At 43.1% G+C, this 19,080-nt stretch overlaps 6 protein-coding genes across 6 annotated transcripts in view; 3 read left to right on the forward strand and 3 right to left on the reverse strand.

The window, feature by feature from the left end:
* Nucleotides 1–4,744, reverse strand: part of LOC128719433 (E3 ubiquitin-protein ligase Smurf1) — a 35,179-nt gene extending 30,435 nt beyond the window's left edge. The window contains exons 1-2 of the mRNA XM_053813058.1: nt 4,690–4,744; nt 1,690–1,728 (exon numbers count right to left, since the gene is read on the reverse strand). Coding sequence (XP_053669033.1) covers nt 1,690–1,728; nt 4,690–4,744 — 94 coding nt within the window. The remainder of the gene's footprint in view (nt 1–1,689; nt 1,729–4,689) is intronic.
* A 3,958-nt stretch (nt 4,745–8,702) lies between these two features.
* Nucleotides 8,703–9,221, forward strand: LOC128708183 (ribonuclease H2 subunit C). The gene is made up of 2 exons (XM_053803143.1): nt 8,703–8,856; nt 8,920–9,221. The coding sequence occupies exons 1-2, from the start codon at nt 8,703–8,705 to the stop codon at nt 9,219–9,221; spliced, it is 456 nt and encodes a 151-aa protein (XP_053659118.1).
* A 262-nt stretch (nt 9,222–9,483) lies between these two features.
* LOC128710444 (rRNA 2'-O-methyltransferase fibrillarin) lies at nt 9,484–10,928 on the reverse strand. Its single transcript, XM_053805497.1, has 3 exons — nt 10,916–10,928; nt 10,328–10,680; nt 9,484–10,074 (listed from the first exon to the last, which is right to left on the reverse strand). The coding sequence occupies exons 1-3, from the start codon at nt 10,926–10,928 to the stop codon at nt 9,484–9,486; spliced, it is 957 nt and encodes a 318-aa protein (XP_053661472.1).
* Nucleotides 10,929–11,619: 691 nt separating this feature from the next.
* Nucleotides 11,620–12,331, forward strand: LOC128708080 (methylosome subunit pICln). The gene is made up of 3 exons (XM_053803038.1): nt 11,620–11,741; nt 11,817–12,226; nt 12,300–12,331. The coding sequence occupies exons 1-3, from the start codon at nt 11,620–11,622 to the stop codon at nt 12,329–12,331; spliced, it is 564 nt and encodes a 187-aa protein (XP_053659013.1).
* A 670-nt stretch (nt 12,332–13,001) lies between these two features.
* LOC128708134 (origin recognition complex subunit 6) lies at nt 13,002–13,829 on the forward strand. Its single transcript, XM_053803093.1, has 2 exons — nt 13,002–13,078; nt 13,139–13,829. Exons 1-2 carry the CDS (start codon nt 13,002–13,004, stop codon nt 13,827–13,829), a joined length of 768 nt encoding a protein of 255 aa, XP_053659068.1.
* Nucleotides 13,830–17,291: 3,462 nt separating this feature from the next.
* On the reverse strand, nt 17,292–17,830 carry LOC128719437 (longitudinals lacking protein-like). The gene is made up of 3 exons (XM_053813062.1): nt 17,732–17,830; nt 17,570–17,656; nt 17,292–17,486 (listed from the first exon to the last, which is right to left on the reverse strand). Exons 1-3 carry the CDS (start codon nt 17,828–17,830, stop codon nt 17,292–17,294), a joined length of 381 nt encoding a protein of 126 aa, XP_053669037.1.
* Nucleotides 17,831–19,080: the final 1,250 nt, after the last annotated feature.

Below are 19,080 nucleotides of genomic sequence, written 5' to 3' on the forward strand. Positions count from 1 at the left end.
GGCAAGCCAAGTTAAGCCTAGGAAAGGAGGATTAGATTGGTTTCTCAATGAAAGTACCCAAGTACCTAAAACCCAAACTCGACAAATGTCAAAACAAAGAATTTTGCTAGCTGATCTGTGCCAGGTTAGGCCAAGTTTTCCGTGTGCGAAAAAGGTAAAAAATTTTTTTTTAACGAAAAGAACTGAAAAAGGATTATTTTTATAATCAGACTTGTATATTATTTCGTTGCATTGAAATTAAAATTAAATTACTAAACTTAAATCGATTTTCCTCAAATTGTAGTTTACAAAAATGATCCCTTGTGTCATTATTTATGTCAAAATGCTATGTCCTTTACGAATGTGTACAGAATGATACAGCCCGGTACCTGGATTATTTGGCAGATACAGGTTTAAAGCTTAAGCTTTCTAACTTTTGGGATGATCTACCCCAATCATGGATGGCAAGTTAAAACAGAACAACATGTTTCTCTTAGAGCATTTGAAGGGAAAAATTGGCCAATTTTGGACGCAGCCAAAACCAAAACTCTTTAAAATCCCACCCCCAAAAACGAAACCACCCCCAGGAGTTGACCACCAATTGGCGAATCGAACAGTTGCACGGCGTAACGGTTCGAAATAACATCCAAATCGCACCAAACCCCGGTTCGGTTCAGTGCAAATCGGGTTTTCCGTTCGCGCGCGACGCGGGTTGAATGATCGCTGCCTGCCGCTGGATGCACCGCTGCACCGGGTGCATTTGGTCATTCGGATTTTTTGCTCAGCGGACCGTTACGCTAACGGGGGGAAATTGAACGTAATGAATATGGATGCATCCGGTCATGTCCGATAATCAACGCCTGCGGATGGAAAAGCCCAATTTTTCGTTGCTTTGCCGGTGACAACTAATTTGCATCGGTGAAGCATTTTCCAAAACGATGGAAATCAGTCAAGGACTCTCACAAATCTCACAGCAATTTTTGATCCTTTCATCTTTAAAACGTTCCGGAACTGTGGAGAGTACAAACAACAATCTGCAGCGACATTCCTGCACCAGGAATTCTTACCTAGTACACCACTTCAAACTCCGAAAACGCAGGAAGGAAGAAAATGTTTGCCCGCTCAAGAATCCTGTGCGCCATTGTCATAACGCGGCAGGCGGCAAACGCTGCCGAAGATGAAGTTATCTTCATCTATGCGAAAAATGTCCCTATTTATCGTTTAACATAAAGGAAAACCACCTCAACCGTGGCGGCACGTGTTGGTGGCGCTTTCCCTTCCGAAATTGCGCAAACTGGAAGGATGGAAAGCTATTTCCCACCAGCTGCGCTCGATGGATACGGCGTTCTGCAGGAATGTTACCGTTGCGTGGTGGACAATGAAGATGAAAACGGAAGAAAATGAAAGCGGAAGCTGTATTCACACAGATAACATTCCATCGTGCGGCACCGGTTCGGTTCGGCACACCTTGTCACCTCCATAAGCTGACACAATTTCACGTACACACACACACACATTGCTTTGATGTGTGGTGGGGATGGTTGGGGGTGGTTTTTGAATTGGAAACTGGGAACAAAACCGAATACCACAGCACGACAATACACGACCACCCCACACACCATTGCGATGCTGGTTGAATGGTAATTTTTTCCCTGTTTATCACCAACGATAGCGAAACGTACGAAGAAACCATCTAAAACAACAACTTACGGAACAAGTCTTTCCGGGCCAGATTGCGGGCGCAGAGAACTGAAAGTAAAAGGCAGAAAAGGAGATGATATAAATAAGATGATGTAGAGAGAAAAAAAAAACATTTAAGCGTATACAAATGATTAGAATATTAGTATTTTGGACGAACATTTGAGGATTTTAACCGAGCATGCCCGTGATAAGGCCAAAGACAAGGAAGAAATACCTTGAGGAATTTGTACTCTCTGCAGTCATTATAGGAGTGATAATACGGCTTAAAGCCATTATAATTATATTAAATAAATAAACAAGATTTGAGGATTTTCTTTAAATAGCTCCAATAATTGAAATTCGTTTGATTTGGACGTCCAGGTGGTGTAAGAGGTGCACTATAATAGTGAACATCTTCTTCTTCTTCTTTCTCTTCTTCTTCTTTTTCTTTTTCTTCTTCTTCTTATAAGGCTTGATAGCTTTAGGCCTCCTCCTATACTCAAAGAGAACCTCAAAGAAATGCGAGTCTCCAATGTTTGCGTGTTTCAAAACCGAGTGCAATTTCGTTTATACTTGCAAGTTGTGGAGTTAAACTTCCTTATTTGCTCGTAACATTCATTCCACATTTTAGATCGTTACTCAGACTTCAGGTGATTTAAACAAAACTTCACCAGCAATTATACTATTGTATGTAAAATTACCGAAACACGCAAGCGAATAAGATAATCGATGTGATTGATAGTGAAACACAAAACACTTTAAGAAAATGCAAAAACTGGATGAGAATGCGAATGCCAATCCGATAACACTGTTTACGCACTTGCGGATTCAAGAGATATAATACACAAAACTCTACGAAGTTTTCAATAAATGATGTGCAGAATAGGAATTAAAAATTATGTTAAAGAATGATAAACATGTGTGTTTCTTTTTAATATAATTTAATCGTCAAACATTTCACTTTATAACTCAACTCTTGAATCCGCATGTACGTAAACAGCCTTTACGCGATTCAGTAACTTTGGCACGCCATATCCTATCTATTGTAAAACCATGGAAACTTTTGTCCCCTTTATTAGAGAAGGCATTTCAATCAAAATTAATGTTATTTGCTTGATATTTTGTGTAATAATCTCACTGAGTTGCGAATTTGTGTATATTATATGTATCTCGGGGACTGCCCTGAAGATTTTATTGAAATTAAGTCGAAATTAAGCTGACAGGTCGTTCAGTGGTATTGGTGCTGGATAAAAAAAAACATGACAGGACTAACTAAGCTTGTAGTACCCACAAGAACAAGCCGAAATGCTTTATTTTTAAACTGTTATAGCTTTTTCTACTTCTTACCGCAAAACCTCACACAAACAGACCCCTGACCTGATAAAAAAAATCCCCCAGACGATTTATACACCGGTGCATAAATATTAAAACTTCAAACGTAGCATATTTTCGACCAAAAACTCCACACGACAGCGAGGAATTCGAAAATTCCTTCCGTCTGGCAAACCCACAAATACCGTTCCCGGCAGGAGCCGGACACGGTCGAAAATAGGGACTGGGGAAACAAAAAAAAAGGCCTTCTACCCATCTCCGCTCGTTCGCTCCCGTTCGCACATGGCATCATGCCGACCGCTACGGAATTGGATGTGTGTTTTGTAAGTTAAAAGGACGAGATACATTTTTTTCCCTCGCTGCTGGCCCGACTGCCGATCGTTGTCCACAGTGTCTCGATACCTGACCGGCCGATATACCTGGAAACATGATCGCCTTCATCCGGCCCAATCGTCCGTAATTACAGCGTTCGACAGCATTTTGTCTTATGCTCGTGGCTGTATATGCGTGACCGGGTGTGTGTGTATGTGTGGTGCTGGTATCGTCCGATCCCCTGGCAATGCGAGGAACATGATCTTGTCTTGTCTTGAAGCGGTAAGTTGTCCTGTCCTAGACCGGTGGTCGACAGTCTGTTACACAATTAATGCACATGCTTCACGCTCATGCGGACTGTTTCCATGTGTTGTTTTGGTATATGAACACATGTTAAGTTTGTTTCATTAATTCTTGGGTTTTATCGAACAAAAGTTGCCATCCACTCCAAGGGTTGAGCTACAATTGAACTTAATGAGTAGAATAATCCTTAGAAGTTTGAAACTGTAGACCTCTGACCGGCCTCATTGCAGGTTCACTACCAAGACTAATCGATTATCCGTCTCTGGTCTCAAGCATTACTTCGCTATCAAACAGCGTCTAGACAACGACCAATTCTGAGATGATGAAGATCACACCAATACCTAATTAAAGCCTTTGTTCGACGATCCAATCACTATCGGTCGCAGTTTGATTTTACAACGTCACAATTTTAAAAATGTAACTTTGAAATTCGTTAAATATATTTACATTACAGTGGAGCGCCGTTTATCCGTGCTCATCGGGACTGGACGGTTCCCGGATAATCGGAAAACACGGATAATAGGCACATCCCCTTTCTATGATACTAGCGTATAATGTATTTTCTTGTGTATTTTATAGTTGAAAAAGAAGCTGTAGTTGTTTTACTTTAGAATTTGAGCTCATTTTATCTTATAATATAGTGTCTTTCATTTCTCCTGTCAACAAGGTTGCAAGGAATATTTCCTTTAAAACTGTCATTCCGGAACTGCACGGATAATCAGGCACCCGTTTAAATGGCACCCGGATAATCGGCACTTCACTGTAATTAATATTTTATATTCGCAAACATAGCTGTTCGTATAGTTTTGTTACGCACTGTAATAGCACAATGCATTATGCAGCACACGCACACAAGCGCGCGCACGTTGAATGCGTGTTTTATTGAATGAAACAGGTACGAACGGAGATGTGTGAATGCAAACATAAGTACGAATGTGACCTGATGACACAATGAAAGTGTGGTTTGTGTCATGTTTAAAATGCATTGCAAAATTGGAACTATTATCATAGCAAATATTACGACACTTTATACAATTGCACGTATATACGCAAAGCAACGTTTGCTATTATATTACTACTCACTTGTAATTCGGATCTTTTGCGTGCCATTGCGCCGCGAGTACTCCAGCTTGTTCATCGTGACGGTTCTGTCCGCGCAGACGACGGACTGATGTTTGGCCGTTCGTGCTCCGATCGTGATCGTGGAAAAGGATCCAAACCGGGATTTTCCGATTCCGGCTCTATACCGATCCTCCGTTCTTTCTCGTTCACTAAACAAACACGCACACTTACCGCGGTAGCGGTCTACGAAACGATCTCGCCCCAACGTCGTCGTCGGCGGCGAAACATTAGTGACACTGCCCGCTAAACTGTGGCCCGCAGCTTATCGATCGAATACGAAATATCACACTGGCGTCACAGGTTTACTTATCGAACTGAATGGATGCACTTTTTTTGTATTAATCACACGCACTTTGCTACGCACAAAAATCTCACTTTATCGCTGTTCTGTGTGTAGACGATCGAATTGCAAATTGCTAGAATCGCCCGGTTTCTGCTTCACTAGCTACACAATCATCTATTATTACTACTTTTCTTCCTTCTTCCCGTTGGAACGCTACGGCAAACAAAAACAACAACAACACAACATCAAAATCACGATCACAATTACACTGACTACAATGACTACAAACGAAACCAATTGTAGATGAGTCGACATGGGTCGGTTTCGACTCACCTCCAGTGGCAGATTTATTTCCCGTGGTTTGTGTGTATCTGGATGCCTCCCTCTTAGCAATGCACTTCCCGCATGCTGAAAGGTATATACATAATCATAATGATGATGATCGATGATGATCGTCATCATCAACACCGTTCGCGAATCGGCACAAAAACGTGTGCCTTTTCTCAACAAGCTCACCCGTCGTTTATAACCCTTGTTGTTTCTCCAGCAGAGGTGCAAACTACAACAACGCACCACCACTGTCTACCTTCACAGCGCGAACAGTTACCACTACACAGCAATGCAAGCACAGAGACTGTTTCGTGCTATGATTCCATGTCACCACTGTAGCTAGACATTCTTTTTTTTTTTTTGTTACGCCGTGTGCCTCACATTTGTTGTGCGCCGAACCAATAATGATGACGACGGTGATGGTGTACGATCATCAATGGAAGAAGAAATGGCGACGAGTTCTTCGCACATTCATTGATGTGTTCCCCCCCCCCTCCTTTGTCAATTCTGATGGTCGCGCCCCCTTTCTGAAGGTGATGCTACATGTTGTGCCCCGTTACCCAATTATCGCTTCAGATATTATCCTTTTTGCTGATCAGACTTTGAATGATCCAAACTAAATGGCCATCTCGAATAAAGCGGTAGAAATAGTTCCCTAGGAACACTGTTACCGCTCTGATTAGCGTGATCCTCGTATCTCAAATTTTCGCGGTTGCAATATCGTTTATACTTGAATGTTATAGAATCGTCTTTATTCTTTGCTCTTCAGGCGACTTTTAGAAGGAAAACATCCAGTGTTTTACTCGTTATACGAATAAATCTTTATGCGTCAGATGCTTTTTCCATACAATTTGTATGAAAAAAAGAATAATCCGTTCCACACCGAAGTAATGCTTATGGAAAGTGCATATAATTTGTTTTTGCATTTTATTAGGTTGTAAAGATATGGAAATTCTCCTTCATTAGTGGCATTACAACCTCAAGAGGTCTAGCTCAGACAAGTTTAACTTTCTTTGACTTCATTTAGCTGAATAGTCCTGTATGACAGTAGTAACTCCCCAAGATCTTCGGACTGTCCAAGGGATTCTTGTACATACTCCTTACGAAGCTTTTAGATGATACTGTTTCCAATAACTAAACATAACCCATTGGTTAGTTTCGCAATCTCGTTAATGACGGGTTCTCTGATGACATCGACCTGAGCTGCTTTTGATCATTCAATATCAGACCAAAACTGCTTCAATGTGGCCCCAGAAGCATTATGCGAGATTTTGTTAGCTAAAAGAGGTACTCGTTATGAGAGGGTTGACTGTATCTCGCATGTTGTTATAAACCAGCAATGTCCATTCTCTTCGCAGTACTTAGCAGCAGTGCACTGGTACCTTTGATCGCATAAGCATTGATGCGATAGCTTCAGCATCACCAGTGAAAACACAGGTAAACAAAAAATGCTCACCTATAGCTGTCAAAATGACATTAGGCAACAAATTACGCCTTGTCTGTGTTTTTTTTAATCGTTTGCCACTGTAAAATAAAAACCGGGGCAAAAATATTCTGCGATCGCCGCCACCGCCAGCTACCCATCGCAGGCGCGCCTTCTTCGTGGTTGCTTCGCTAATTTGCCTTGATCGTTGAGCGGCGCGGTCCGCTTTGTGTCGTATCCCTTTCTTCGCATTCTTCGTACCCGTCCGGGGCCTTTCGCCCCCAGGGCCCGTTGGTAGTGGTCGTCGTCGTCGTCGTGTGGTCGACGTCTTCATGCTGTTTGCGTGTAGGCGTGACGGCCGCCCAGCACACACAGCGTCGTCGTATCTCTTTCACGCCCTTTCACGCAGGGCACACAAAGGTACGTCTGCCTTTGGTCGCGCGACTGATCAAGCAAAAGAGCAAAGGCCCGTCTACTCGCGATCCCTGTTTCGGGTGTCCACTTTTATCTGTCCCACACACGCACACAGACATACCGCTGTTCCAGTCATCGATGATGATGAAGCGCATAACTTAAGGGTGTGGAAAAGGGTGGTGAGAGTGTCGGCAATCGGCGAGTGTATGCATGAAAGGAACGAAAAGACCCCCGACCTCCGGAGACCACGGGACTCGCTTCGATGTTGGTCCGCGAACTAGCGCACGCACACTCTGCCGATGCGTCGCCCTCGCCTGGTGTGCTGGTGCTATTGCTCTTGTTGTTCCCGTTTGCTGGCTTGTTGCTTCAGCGCTGCTACTTGCCCCGTGTGTCCGGTGGCAGTTGGCGGTTGTGTTTGTGTGTACCGTATTCGACGTGAAGAGTCCACTCGTTAAAAACAGGCGAAGAAACACAACGACAGCGACGATGAGTGGTCGGTTATGATTGAACAGACTACGTCAACGGCGACGGTACAGAATCGCAAGAATTGATCAAGATTGTTAAGAATCGAAGCAACGCATGCAATTGAAACTGCCCAACCCAACAACAACAACAACAACAACACCATCAAGCACCACGTAGACGATTCTTCCAAACAGCACACTGTTTGACGGCAACCACGTTAAAACTCTAGCACGGCGAGGAGAATATACTGCACCACTAGCCAAGTGAACGGATTCACACAATCGCACACACATCACGGCACTGAAACGCAACTATATCCCCTTTAGCGGGCGGATCTAAATGAGGTGGGCATTTTTGTTTCAAGTAACACACGCACTACCCCTGCATGGGGGGATGAAAGAACACATTCGTACGGGCCCATTTGCAAACATTCCCAAAGAAGAACTCACTCAAGAAGCGCACACGAATACGCTGCAGCACAATTAATGACCGACGGTGACCAACCTACTCTACGCACTTCTAACGATGGTATAAACACACACCTAACAAGTGCACTTCGAGGAAACGGTTTGGACTGCTGTTTTGCGATAATCTACAGCATGTGTTCTGCTCTCGTTCTCGCACGCGTTGCACGCTATATACGGTTATACGGTGGTTTCGGTGTTTACCTTCCGCTGTCACTGTCCAGCGCTGTGGTGCATTCTACTGTCAAACGATACGTTTTCATTCGGGAGTTGACTACCTGTGGGCATAGCTTTATCGTGAAAGTGTCTCGGAACAATAATTGCATTCTGTTTCCGGGTAAAACATTTCTTCAATAAGTTACTTATCTTTTATTTTATGCTCTTTTTTTTATTACAATAATGATTACTATTTCATTCACTGTATAATGTTACAAACCTTTTATGTTACAATTTAAAAAATCACATTCAGGCAGGAAGAAAGACACAACAGGAAAAAGAAGATCAACGCGCGAAACAAATCGCTTGTATTGTAACAATTTTGTTTTGGCTTACAAACACCTCTCTTATTAATCTAAACGTTTGCAAGGAGTAAAGTATGGCTATTAATTTGAAGTTGAGCTCGAAGGATGTTGCAAACAGTTTGAATAAACCGGCCAAGATACAGTACATCCCCGCTACGATCAACGGTGACGGACCGGCTAATCTGGAGCAGTTTTTTACACCATACACCGAAACACAACCTGATGGAAGTGTGTTTTATTTCCTGTATTGTTGTTGCTCACCTCCCTAATAAACGATTCGTTCCGTTTCAGCCCTGCACAACGCTCTTCGAGGATATCCGCTGCAGGGAAAAGTTACAACACTTCCGGAAGGTTACACGGGTGTAATGTTTCAAGAGACGAAGAAACCACTCTCGGCCGAAGATGATCGGACGCTTACATTTGCGGGAGCTTTTAGAGAATTCACCTACTGGAATTATGACCGTATTCCGTCGAGGAATGATCCATTAGCTAAAGCACTTGTCTGGCTGCAACTGTCGGAAGTTCTACATGGTGATGCGGATGAAGTTGAGGTAAAAAATGAACAGACAGGGAAAATTAAAAACGGCCACTGACGGACAGAGTTGTGTGTTGTAATATAGCTCTATTTATTTTCTTATCTGTCTTGCATCGGGTGTAAATCCAACAAAATAAAAGCTAAAATTAAACGACATTATTACCACCGATCGTTTCTGTATCTTTTATGTACTGATTATACATATAGCGACGTATTTGTTTGCTTTGTAATGTGGTATCATTTTGTAGTTGAAATGTAGAAGAAAATTAGTTCTTACAAGCTAAGAAAGAGTCCACTCAAATTGTGAAAACCGACCGTTACTACGCCGCATTCTTCGGAGGCGCTCGGTAAACACCCACAACCACAGCGTGGTCTCGCTCGTACGGTTCGAGTGTGATCTGTTCCTGGGGTTTAAGCTTTTCCGCCTGCAATTTCTTCACCTCGGCGGCAAACACCGCTTCTGGCACGGCGGTCGAATCGATGCATGATGCCTTAATTGATATGACGAAGTGTCCACCGTTTTTGAGGAAATTATGCGCATTCAGGGCTACGATACGGGCCTGATCCGGTTGGGCAACGTCCGCAAATACGGTATCGACCAATCCGACCAGCATGCGATACTTGTGTGGATGACGAGCGTCCTCGATAATTGGTATAATGTTGGTACGTTTCTTAGCCACGTTCAACAGATCACGACCAGATCGGTGAGAGAATTCGACCGCATAGACTAGCCCTTCCGGGCCGACCACATCTGACACGTGCGAGACCGTTGTGCCGGAAGCGGCACCAAGATACAGCACCTTGGAACCGGGTGGCATGTGAATTTTATCTACACCTCCCAGCACTGCGGCGGCCAACTTTGACCGGAATGGATTCCATACTCTGTACTCCTTCTTTTCCCCTACATCGGTCTGTGAAAAGAGGATAGCAAACAAGAATCAAGTTAATGATGGTAAACAAACAATCATAAAGGTATGTACAGCTAATGTGCATCAGTAAGCAGGTTCTACGAAGCGCGCACCAGCGGAAAGGTATGCCTCGGGCTCCACTTTCCACGAACGGTGCGACTCCGTTGGCTACATGCTGCCAATTCAATACCCCTGTGCGCGTCATCACACCAAAAGCTGTCACTATTCATCGAATAAATGCAGAACATTTACTTACATCGACCGAAATGCGCTTTTCACCGTAGACTTCGGATCCGGGTACCAGGTTCAGCGTAACCAGCGCGTCCTCCTTACCGCGAGCAATGAAAATACCCTCATGACGATGAGGCTCGATAACCACGGTTTTACCACCCTTGAAGCCACCCCTTCCGCCTCCACGTCCACCACCACGACCTCCGCGGCCTCCCGGTCCACCACGACCTCCACCACGACCGCCACCTCGTCCTCCGAAGCCACGGCCGCCACCGCCGCCACCTCCTCCACCTCCTCCACCACGGCCACCACCGAACCCACGACCCCCACCGAATCCGCCACGTCCGCCTCGTCCGCCACCTCCTCGGGGAGAGAATCCTATCAAACGCACAAGAAGAGAGGTTAGAAAAACGTTCCAGGACTCACTGCGTGCAAACACAAATCAAAACAAATGCTCATAAAGTTAAACATTTCCTCAATGAAATCTAATTTTCTATGGAAAATGCATGAACAAACAAGAAAAATGTACTTCTCTTCCTACGTTAATATTAAACAAATGTAGCTACAGACGCCGGCCACGAGAACTTTGAGGCACGCCGCTTGCATTACGTACCTGGCCTACCCATGTTGAAATGTAGCAGGAAACACTTTTTCCTAAACGTTAATACTTTCACTAGGAATTGGCTTCTATCTTTAGATCAAGATATAGCACAATCTAACGATTGGATTGGAAAAAAAAGGAATTTTAGCAAAGTATTCTGTGGTACAGCCGCACGCCGCACCAATCGAGAAAACACGTGCGTTCGCAGTTGGATGCCAATGCTACCCAAACGTCAAACTAGCCTATCAGCGAGAAACGATTTTGACAGACAAACGATCAGTACCCAAATAATTCGATCAAACGCTCGGATGACAAAAATGCACAACCACATTCAATGGAAAATAAGGTTTATTAGAAAGCTTTAGCTACTGTCTATCATTTTCTTCCATATTCCCTAAATAACCACCTTTGTAAAAAAGATTAAATGATTATAAAAAGCTCGCATCGCAAGAGTGACCAAACGACAAGTGTTTGTTTTCGGCATGCCGGTTGGGACAGAAAAACGAAATTGTTGATTTTGACAATCGGTGCATTTTGGTTTGGAACACCCTGTACCAACGCTGCTTCTGGCGTGTTGTTTTGAAAAACTGAGCAGCGAATACCCACTGTCGTGCACGGAACTCGATAACCAAAATTGGAAGGCCAATACCCGTATTACCAGTATTGTCAATAGTCTAAATCATCGTACACATTGTGAGCGCGATATCATAAAAAGTATGGTTACCATAGGAGAGGCATTCACGCCGACGGATGGGATAATTTACTCCGCGTCGGTTGTGAAGTTGAAGATGGGCGATAGTTTGATTCCATCCCCGGGATCGTTGCATTTGACGGAAAGGTAAATAGAATTTCGATTAACTATGAAAGTAATCCTGCACGGCTAAGGTGTAACGGTGCATTTCCTACCGATTAGTTCGTGCATTTGGAGCTGCGAGGAAAGGAATGCCAGTATCAGCATTCCATGGCCCCGTGTTGGAGTACATGCCATTTCGTCCGTACCGGGGGAAGGTCTGTTTATGATGCTGGACGTAAACATCGTCTGGCCCGGCTTTTACAGCGGACAGCCGGAGAACAATGGTGATGCGCATCCGGATGAACTGGGGGAAGATGACGAGGGGCACGATTCCGAAATATCCGAGGCGGCAATGACAGAGATATGGCTGCAACCGACTAGCCGAGAGATTTTGGATCAAATTTTCAGTGCCATGCGTGAGTGTCAGAGTTTAAACCCGGGCTCGGATGTTAGCGAGGACGAAGACTACATGGAGGCGGAAGAGGATGAGCTGGAGGAGGTTGGAGATATGCGAAACTTGCAGCTCGATGGTGAGTTCGAATGGTGTATGTCTTACCACCGGGGAAAACAGAAACTAACCTGCACCGAAACCGTTTGTTACAGATGAAGAAAAATTTGCCGACGCGGAAGAATAACCATGCACGATCGGAGGAGAAGATGCTACACATTAAATGAATCTTACTTGCGTTCGATGGATAGAGTGGGGATAGGCAGCGCCCGTTTTGCTGTGATGTACAACACTCTCATTTGGAGTCAGTCTAGGAAAGATGACCAAGACAGAAATCAGAAGCGGAAGGGAGGAAAAAAAAACAAAGAAAAACGCTCGCTTAACGCTGTTCGAGTTGCCATTTTGGATCATTGCGAGTCGTGTCTACATTATTATTACATTCAAATGCCAGAGATGCTCTGAGCGCACTAGAATACGGATTTGCTAAATCATGTTGGTCGTAAGTTGAATTAAAGATGGTAACTAAATCATATCCTTATTGGGTGGATAATTTCCAACGAACGCTTGGTTATGTTTTTCTCTTTGTGTTTGAACATCGTATTTATTGCGCTACTGTTGAGAGGTGAAGATTGCTATTTGATAACGAAAAGAAAACCTTCCTAAACAACGATCGATCACGTTTATACCGTGATATGGCAGCGCTGCTTTGTTTGTGTATTTTTTTTTTATTTCCGATCTGTCATTGTGCGTCTTCCGCAGAAATCGTTTGACATTTGAATTCGCGCCAAATAGGCGTGGAATGATCTTAAGCTTGTTGCCCAACGGTAAACAAAAAGTGAAACGATCCACCACAAACCATGGCCTCTGGTGATAACAAACTATTGGCTCAGCTTATTCAAAAATTTGGCCTAACGAACCATGAGTCCCTTGCACCGTAAGTTCAGTGATACCAACCGTATCCATGGTGTTGTTCTTAACAGTTTGTTTCTTGCAGCAAAGCAACCGAACTGCAGCGACTGTTGGCGATCCGTTCATCCAGCGGTGCGATGAGTAATCTCGGCGACTACGCAAAGGTTACGCTGTGCATCGATATCGCCTCCAGTTTGCTTGGTTTACCGTTCGACAACGACCTGGCACTGAAACTGTCCGGCATGAAGAAAACATCCTACGCCAACGGGCGCCGTACGTTGGAGAAAATTCTCGACATCAATAAAACGCTCGGTATAGGAGAGATCTGTGTGCAGGTGGGAATGAGCCAGGTGCAGAAGGTAGCGACCGCACTGCTGGAGGCGTACAAACGCTATGCCGGACAGGGTCAGGGTGAGAACGATTTCTCACATCCACAGTATGCGACAATGGCCGTGTATCAGGCCTGCAAGCGCGAAAAGGTGAAACCACCGAAGACGAAACTTGTCGCATTAAGCCATTTAAAGCCAGCGCAGTGGACTCTGCTGGAGAAAAACTGGGACAAGATTTTGGCCGCTGTGCCGGTTGGGAAACAATTGGGGAAAAATCAAAATCGAAGCGAAGAAGCCGTTGCAAAGGAAAAGGGGGAAGAATCGAGCGGTAGCGGTGTTGGACGGAAACACGCTAGCCCCGAAAAACTTGAACCGTATCATAACTGGAAGAAACGGATGCTTGAGAAGGCGTACCGGGAGTTGGAGCAGCTGCGTGGTAGTGGGTAAATACCATCGGTTTTTCTCGAACCACACATTCCGCGAGATCGAGCTAGACTTTAGTTAGTAGAACTGTTATTTCATATTATGTTTTAGTGTTACCGTGCCAATACACATACGGAAAGATATTATTTTTAAAGCCCTCTATTCAAGAGTGTGTGGTCGTGCCTGATCGCGCATTATTGAATTAATTATTAGAATAAAATAATTTGCGAATTTGAATTAAATTGTTATGAATTATTAAACGATCAGTTCGACGAGCCGCTAGAGGCTTCAGTAACCGATCGAGTAAGGCATAGTTGAAAAGTAACCAGATCTACCAACGACCAAGGAGATGAGCAAGCTTGTCTACCATACAACCTATCGCTAGAGAGGGCCATCCGCGACATGCAGGTAAAACTTTTGGGGACAATCTTCTATAAGTCAATCCAGATCTTGGCGTACACACTGATCACATAGACAATATTGGTTTATGACTCTCCTACGTAGCTGATGTTTGTCAGAGGATCGAGAAGGCGCGATAAACGTCATATTTGAGTATAACGAAGCTGGATTCTGCGGAATTAATGATGGCATATATATACATATATATAATGATGGTCCAACCTCGGTCATCAAAGGTCATCATCGCCAACAACTTTGTTGTTGAGATACGTTCATCATCTGCCAATCTGTCCTTTTACTTTGTGAGGAAACTACTCTACTCAAACCACCTGTTGCGATGGAGCTGGGTGTATATGCAACCTACCTAGTTCCGCTGCTTATGTCTGAGACATGTACAATGAAATTGACGATGCCTCTTGCGAGCTGAACCGAGTTCGAGAGAAAGCTGTTCATTCAGATGGATTTTTAGCCCTGTAAGTGTGGAATGGAGGCAACAACGGACAACCCAACCCATAAAATCCTCTCTTAGGTCATCCACATGGACAGGGCAGACGCAGTAGGTTCAAATTGAGATAGTGATGGCGTTGATGCGTTCGTTAAAATGGTCGGAATATCAGACTTTCTGAGGATGGCGATCGACTATAAGCGATTAAGAGGACTGCTGCATAAGGTCAAAACCAAGGATTCCAACAAGCACGTCTTGCTCGAATTTTCAAACTCTCGAAATCATTTCGGATCTACCACATTGCCACAATCGATACGAAATAACCGGAACAGAAAGATAAACGCGTGGGGCGTCGTCATGCGCGCAGTTATTTACTTCCTACAAAATGTATTCGCATCTCCACAGAATTAGTAATAGTGCTAACAACGAACGTAATAAGACCTTTGCAATATTATTTACCTCAATGTAACGGAAAGTGCGAGGAGCTAAACCTTTTCACATGTATCGAGAAGCTCGTCACGAAAATATCCCACCGTCGTCCAGTCAATTCAGTTCAATTTGTTTGCATAAACGGAAAATTCTAACGAAACTGTAACACGATAGGAAAACTGTGTTCTATTATCAAATGAACCGCAGTGAATCGCGTTTCCGCCTTCAGGTGCATTTTACTTACGCAACCCGAATGATGAGGGGCCTGATATTCCTGTGCGCACGCGGGAAGATTCCCTTCCACCTTTGCATCCCGTTGATCTTTCTTCTCTCATCGCCATTTTGGTGTATGTGAATTGATCGCTTTATCCTTCAACGTTTGTTTTTTTTTCGATTTGCTCCGTTTATCAAGCGACAAGCGAATGAATCTTTACTTCGCACTACCAACTCACGCTAATATGTACAGGTTTTTGTTACGCAAACGAAACGGAAACGGAGGAAAGAATGCACACAATGCTTCCTTTCCATCCCTGTTGTTGCGTTGCTGTGTGTTCATCTTCTGTGGCTTATAACGCGTAGCTCTTTATGCCTCGTTGTGGCAGAGTAATTAAAAATGGAACAATTGGGGGGAGTATAAATCATAAACCGAGCATTAACTCCACGGTTAGCAAGCAAAAAAGCAACAAACTATCAGTACAGAAAACAACTTTATATTGGAAAATGTAATTGATAGTTGGGAGATTTCAAACAATCCATCGCCGCACAATCGGTGCACAAGAAAACGAATTCAAAGCTGCATACGATACGAAATGTAAAAGAAGTTAAACGTTATTCTGAAACAATAGAAACGTTGATGGAACTACCAAAACGGCAACAGAGATACAAACTAAGATGAAATAAAAATCCTACGTTCGAGAGAAGTATTGTACAACTTTTCATTTGGAATAAATGGTAATTATGTGGTGCTCTTTTTATGCCTAAACCATATACACACACACCCATGCACATGCTCCTCGTCTATTCTGCTCTTGTTTGCATCCATCCCTCAATACGATCTATGCATTTTAAGGCCTTTAACCAGGGGATACACAAGCACGTGTGGCTTTTGTTGTATTTTGATGCAAATTTTTTGTCTGCGTGTATGGAAATATGATGAAATATGCGTTTGGCAATTACCAATTGTGTGAATTTCGAATTACTTATATTGGATAAACAAAACGGTTTTTGAACATGCCAACCGATAAGGTAAAAAAGATGTAAAAAGGCCTTTTGTAAGGTGTGTGGTTTCTGTGTGTACACAACGTGTCTACATAATTCTATCAGACATTTCCAATCCTCTTTCTAAACTGTCGATCTCACTTCCTGGTGTCCCTTCCTCACTTACTAACACATCCGTCCGTCTTCTTTGTTGTTGTTTTCGTTCCAGCCTATATAGTAGAATAGTTTGCATTACGTTTATCACTAATAATAATATGCGTCCGTCCGATCATTCGCTTGTTTTGCTGGTCAATTGTTGGTTCCTTCCGTTTTTTTTTCACTCACACTTCGCACTTAATCGTAGATCTAACAGTACCCCCCTTTTTCTCTCTAACAGTTTTGCTTGCCTCAACTTAACTTCCCGCGTTGCACCCTAACCAAATTCGAAGCCGCTGGCTGCGCGCCTTAAATGCCTTAAACCGGGCATCGGCATTTCCCACCTGGAACTGCTAAATTAGTTTTGTTTCGCTATCGTTCTAATAATTGCTCTCTTTCTTCCTTTTATCGTCCTCCTTATCAACTGACCATTACGCTTGCCTACACAGCTCTTCTTTGCTAGATTAATATGCTCCTGTATTGAGAGCGCTTTAGCAACATATGCACACGATTTAGTAACATCATTCTGCTCCTCGCAGTCCCCGCGTTTTACAACACTTGTGTGCATGTGTGTGTTTAGTAATAAAATGAGAAACAGAAAAAAGAAAACACATTGCCCTTCAACGTTTTTTTTTTGTTCTGCTTGTGTATCGTCCCACAAACACACACGCGCGGGTGTCAAACAATCTTCCGCCACTTGCTCCACTTGCTTTCGTTTCTTCACTACTAATAGCTATGTATCGGGTATCGGTGTAGGTGTATATATATATATGTGTGTTGTATATATAAAAGAGTTCTTTTTTGATAATAAAAAGGAAGAGACAAAAAAACTGAAGAAGGATGGCTTGCGGCCATCGAAATCAACCTTCCCGCTTGATATTTGTCGGCGTTTCCGCCAGGCCCTTCACTTTCAGTCGGTCGGCGGTTTTTAGAAACGTCGGTAGCTGCTCCTGCGACACATTTACCTCGCCGGCGTACATAAACTCGAGGATCGCCTGCAAATGGTTGTAGGATACGTCTTTTAAGATGATGATGGGATGTTTCGAGGGATTTTCCTGAGGAATATAGCAAAACAGAGCGATCAATATCGGTACATGATGAGGGAATGAAATCCGCAAACCACGAACTATGGCTTTACCTCCAGAAGGGATTTAAAATATGGACTACAAGCCGATAGGACCATCTTGTGCGCTTTGCATGTCTGTCCTTCGCAAGCGAGCGTTACCTACAAAAGGAGAAATGAAATGCAATTACTATATGTTGAAACGTTTGGACGCGAAATTTCGTTTGCTCTACTTACATCTGTAAAGCTTTTCTCGTTTCGTAGATGACGGAATGATGTCACCATGTTCGTCTGGAAGTCATTCCACTTTAGGAAGTACTGTTGTTGATCTGCCATTTTGGATGTTGTTGTTGTTGAAGATGAGTATTTTTGTTATTTCAATCAAAATAAAATTTCCGAACTAAAGTAAAACCGGGAACGGAAACCGAACGCAACGAACACAGCAGCGGATTTAATCTAAAAAAAGAAGAAATTTGAAACATTAAACATTTGAAATAACATTGCTGTTATCTTTTGCAAACACTAGAACTAGAATCAATCATTTTAACGAAAAGCTTCGCAACAAAGGAATGTCCATTTTTGAATGGGTCGTGTTAAATATTTATAACATAATAAACCAAGCTGGGAAAAATTACTCGCATTACTTTTACATATCTGTTCTACTGCTCGATCACAAAATACATATTAAAAAAAAAATTCAAACACTTCCGAAATGGTTTAATGAAGTAAACAACAATAAGAAAACGATTGATAGTTCTAGTGTAAACAAAAAAAAGTCTCTATAAGTATCAATATCAATGAAATATATGCAAAACTGTACTGTACAATTAAAATATCATTTATTCAGGTTCAGTTTCAGATTCCCACTCGACGAAACCTTCAAATCACAGAAAATAAACTCCCTCTCTACTTTGCTTAAGATTTTTGCACAACTTTATAATGTCGTTTCCATTCCAAAACAACACAGAGCCTGGGGGTTGGTTCTCCTCTTCCAATCGCTCTACGTGGTTTGTGACCTCATTTTTTGCACCCGATTTGGTGGAGGAGGGAGGACGCCAAATTAATGGAAGGGGTGCGCCACCACGAAAGAGCGCAAAAGGGTTGTATTTTTGCCATTTCCAGCAGCTAGCCGAAAGGGTGATGTGTATTGGTATGTTTGGGAGTATATTTCATATTAACTCGAACCCCACACTATTCCGAAACAGCAAAAACCCCATTTCCTTCAGAAAGATGTCTTGTAATGTGTGTAAATAAAGCCAATACTTATTGGTCACACATTGGTTTGTACTTCGACTAATCAGTTAGCCAAGAGTTCAGAGCACACCCTCATCCAAGAAAGAACCACCCGGATAGGCGACGTAATCAAATGTTGCATTTCATATCCAGTGGAGAAGAAAGAGGTGAAGAAGAATTAGAAAGGCTAGATTGCCGCTACCGCTTCCCACCTTTCCGGTTGTACCGAGTTTTGCGCCTTCTATAAACAAATTGGGCCACTATACGGGCCGGGCCAGTTACCATTATGGGCATCTCTCGCATCATATTGTCGTTTCTCCTCTCTACAGTAGATACTTTTTCCATTTTTGTTT

The sequence above is a fragment of the Anopheles marshallii genome, chromosome 2 (assembly GCF_943734725.1).
Source record: "Anopheles marshallii chromosome 2, idAnoMarsDA_429_01, whole genome shotgun sequence".
NCBI lineage: Eukaryota > Metazoa > Arthropoda > Insecta > Diptera > Culicidae > Anopheles > Anopheles marshallii.

Coding starts and splice junctions, on each gene's coding strand:
- LOC128710444 (XM_053805497.1), bottom strand. Junction 10,075..10,327: donor AAAAGCGCATTTCGGTCGAT/GTAAGTAAATGT, acceptor CTCTTTTCACAG/ACCGATGTAGGGGAAAAGAA.
- LOC128708134 (XM_053803093.1), top strand. CDS start 13,002: ATGGCCTCTGGTGATAACAAACTATTGGCTCAGCTTATTCAAAAATTT. Junction 13,079..13,138: donor AACCATGAGTCCCTTGCACC/GTAAGTTCAGTG, acceptor TGTTTCTTGCAG/CAAAGCAACCGAACTGCAGC.
- LOC128719437 (XM_053813062.1), bottom strand. CDS start 17,830: ATGGCAGATCAACAACAGTACTTCCTAAAGTGGAATGACTTCCAGACG. Junction 17,657..17,731: donor ACGAGAAAAGCTTTACAGAT/GTAAGTAGAGCA, acceptor CTCCTTTTGTAG/GTAACGCTCGCTTGCGAAGG. Junction 17,487..17,569: donor ATTTTAAATCCCTTCTGGAG/GTAAAGCCATAG, acceptor TATATTCCTCAG/GAAAATCCCTCGAAACATCC.
- LOC128708183 (XM_053803143.1), top strand. CDS start 8,703: ATGGCTATTAATTTGAAGTTGAGCTCGAAGGATGTTGCAAACAGTTTG. Junction 8,857..8,919: donor CGAAACACAACCTGATGGAA/GTGTGTTTTATT, acceptor GTTCCGTTTCAG/CCCTGCACAACGCTCTTCGA.
- LOC128708080 (XM_053803038.1), top strand. CDS start 11,620: ATGGTTACCATAGGAGAGGCATTCACGCCGACGGATGGGATAATTTAC. Junction 11,742..11,816: donor TCGTTGCATTTGACGGAAAG/GTAAATAGAATT, acceptor CCTACCGATTAG/TTCGTGCATTTGGAGCTGCG. Junction 12,227..12,299: donor GCGAAACTTGCAGCTCGATG/GTGAGTTCGAAT, acceptor CGTTTGTTACAG/ATGAAGAAAAATTTGCCGAC.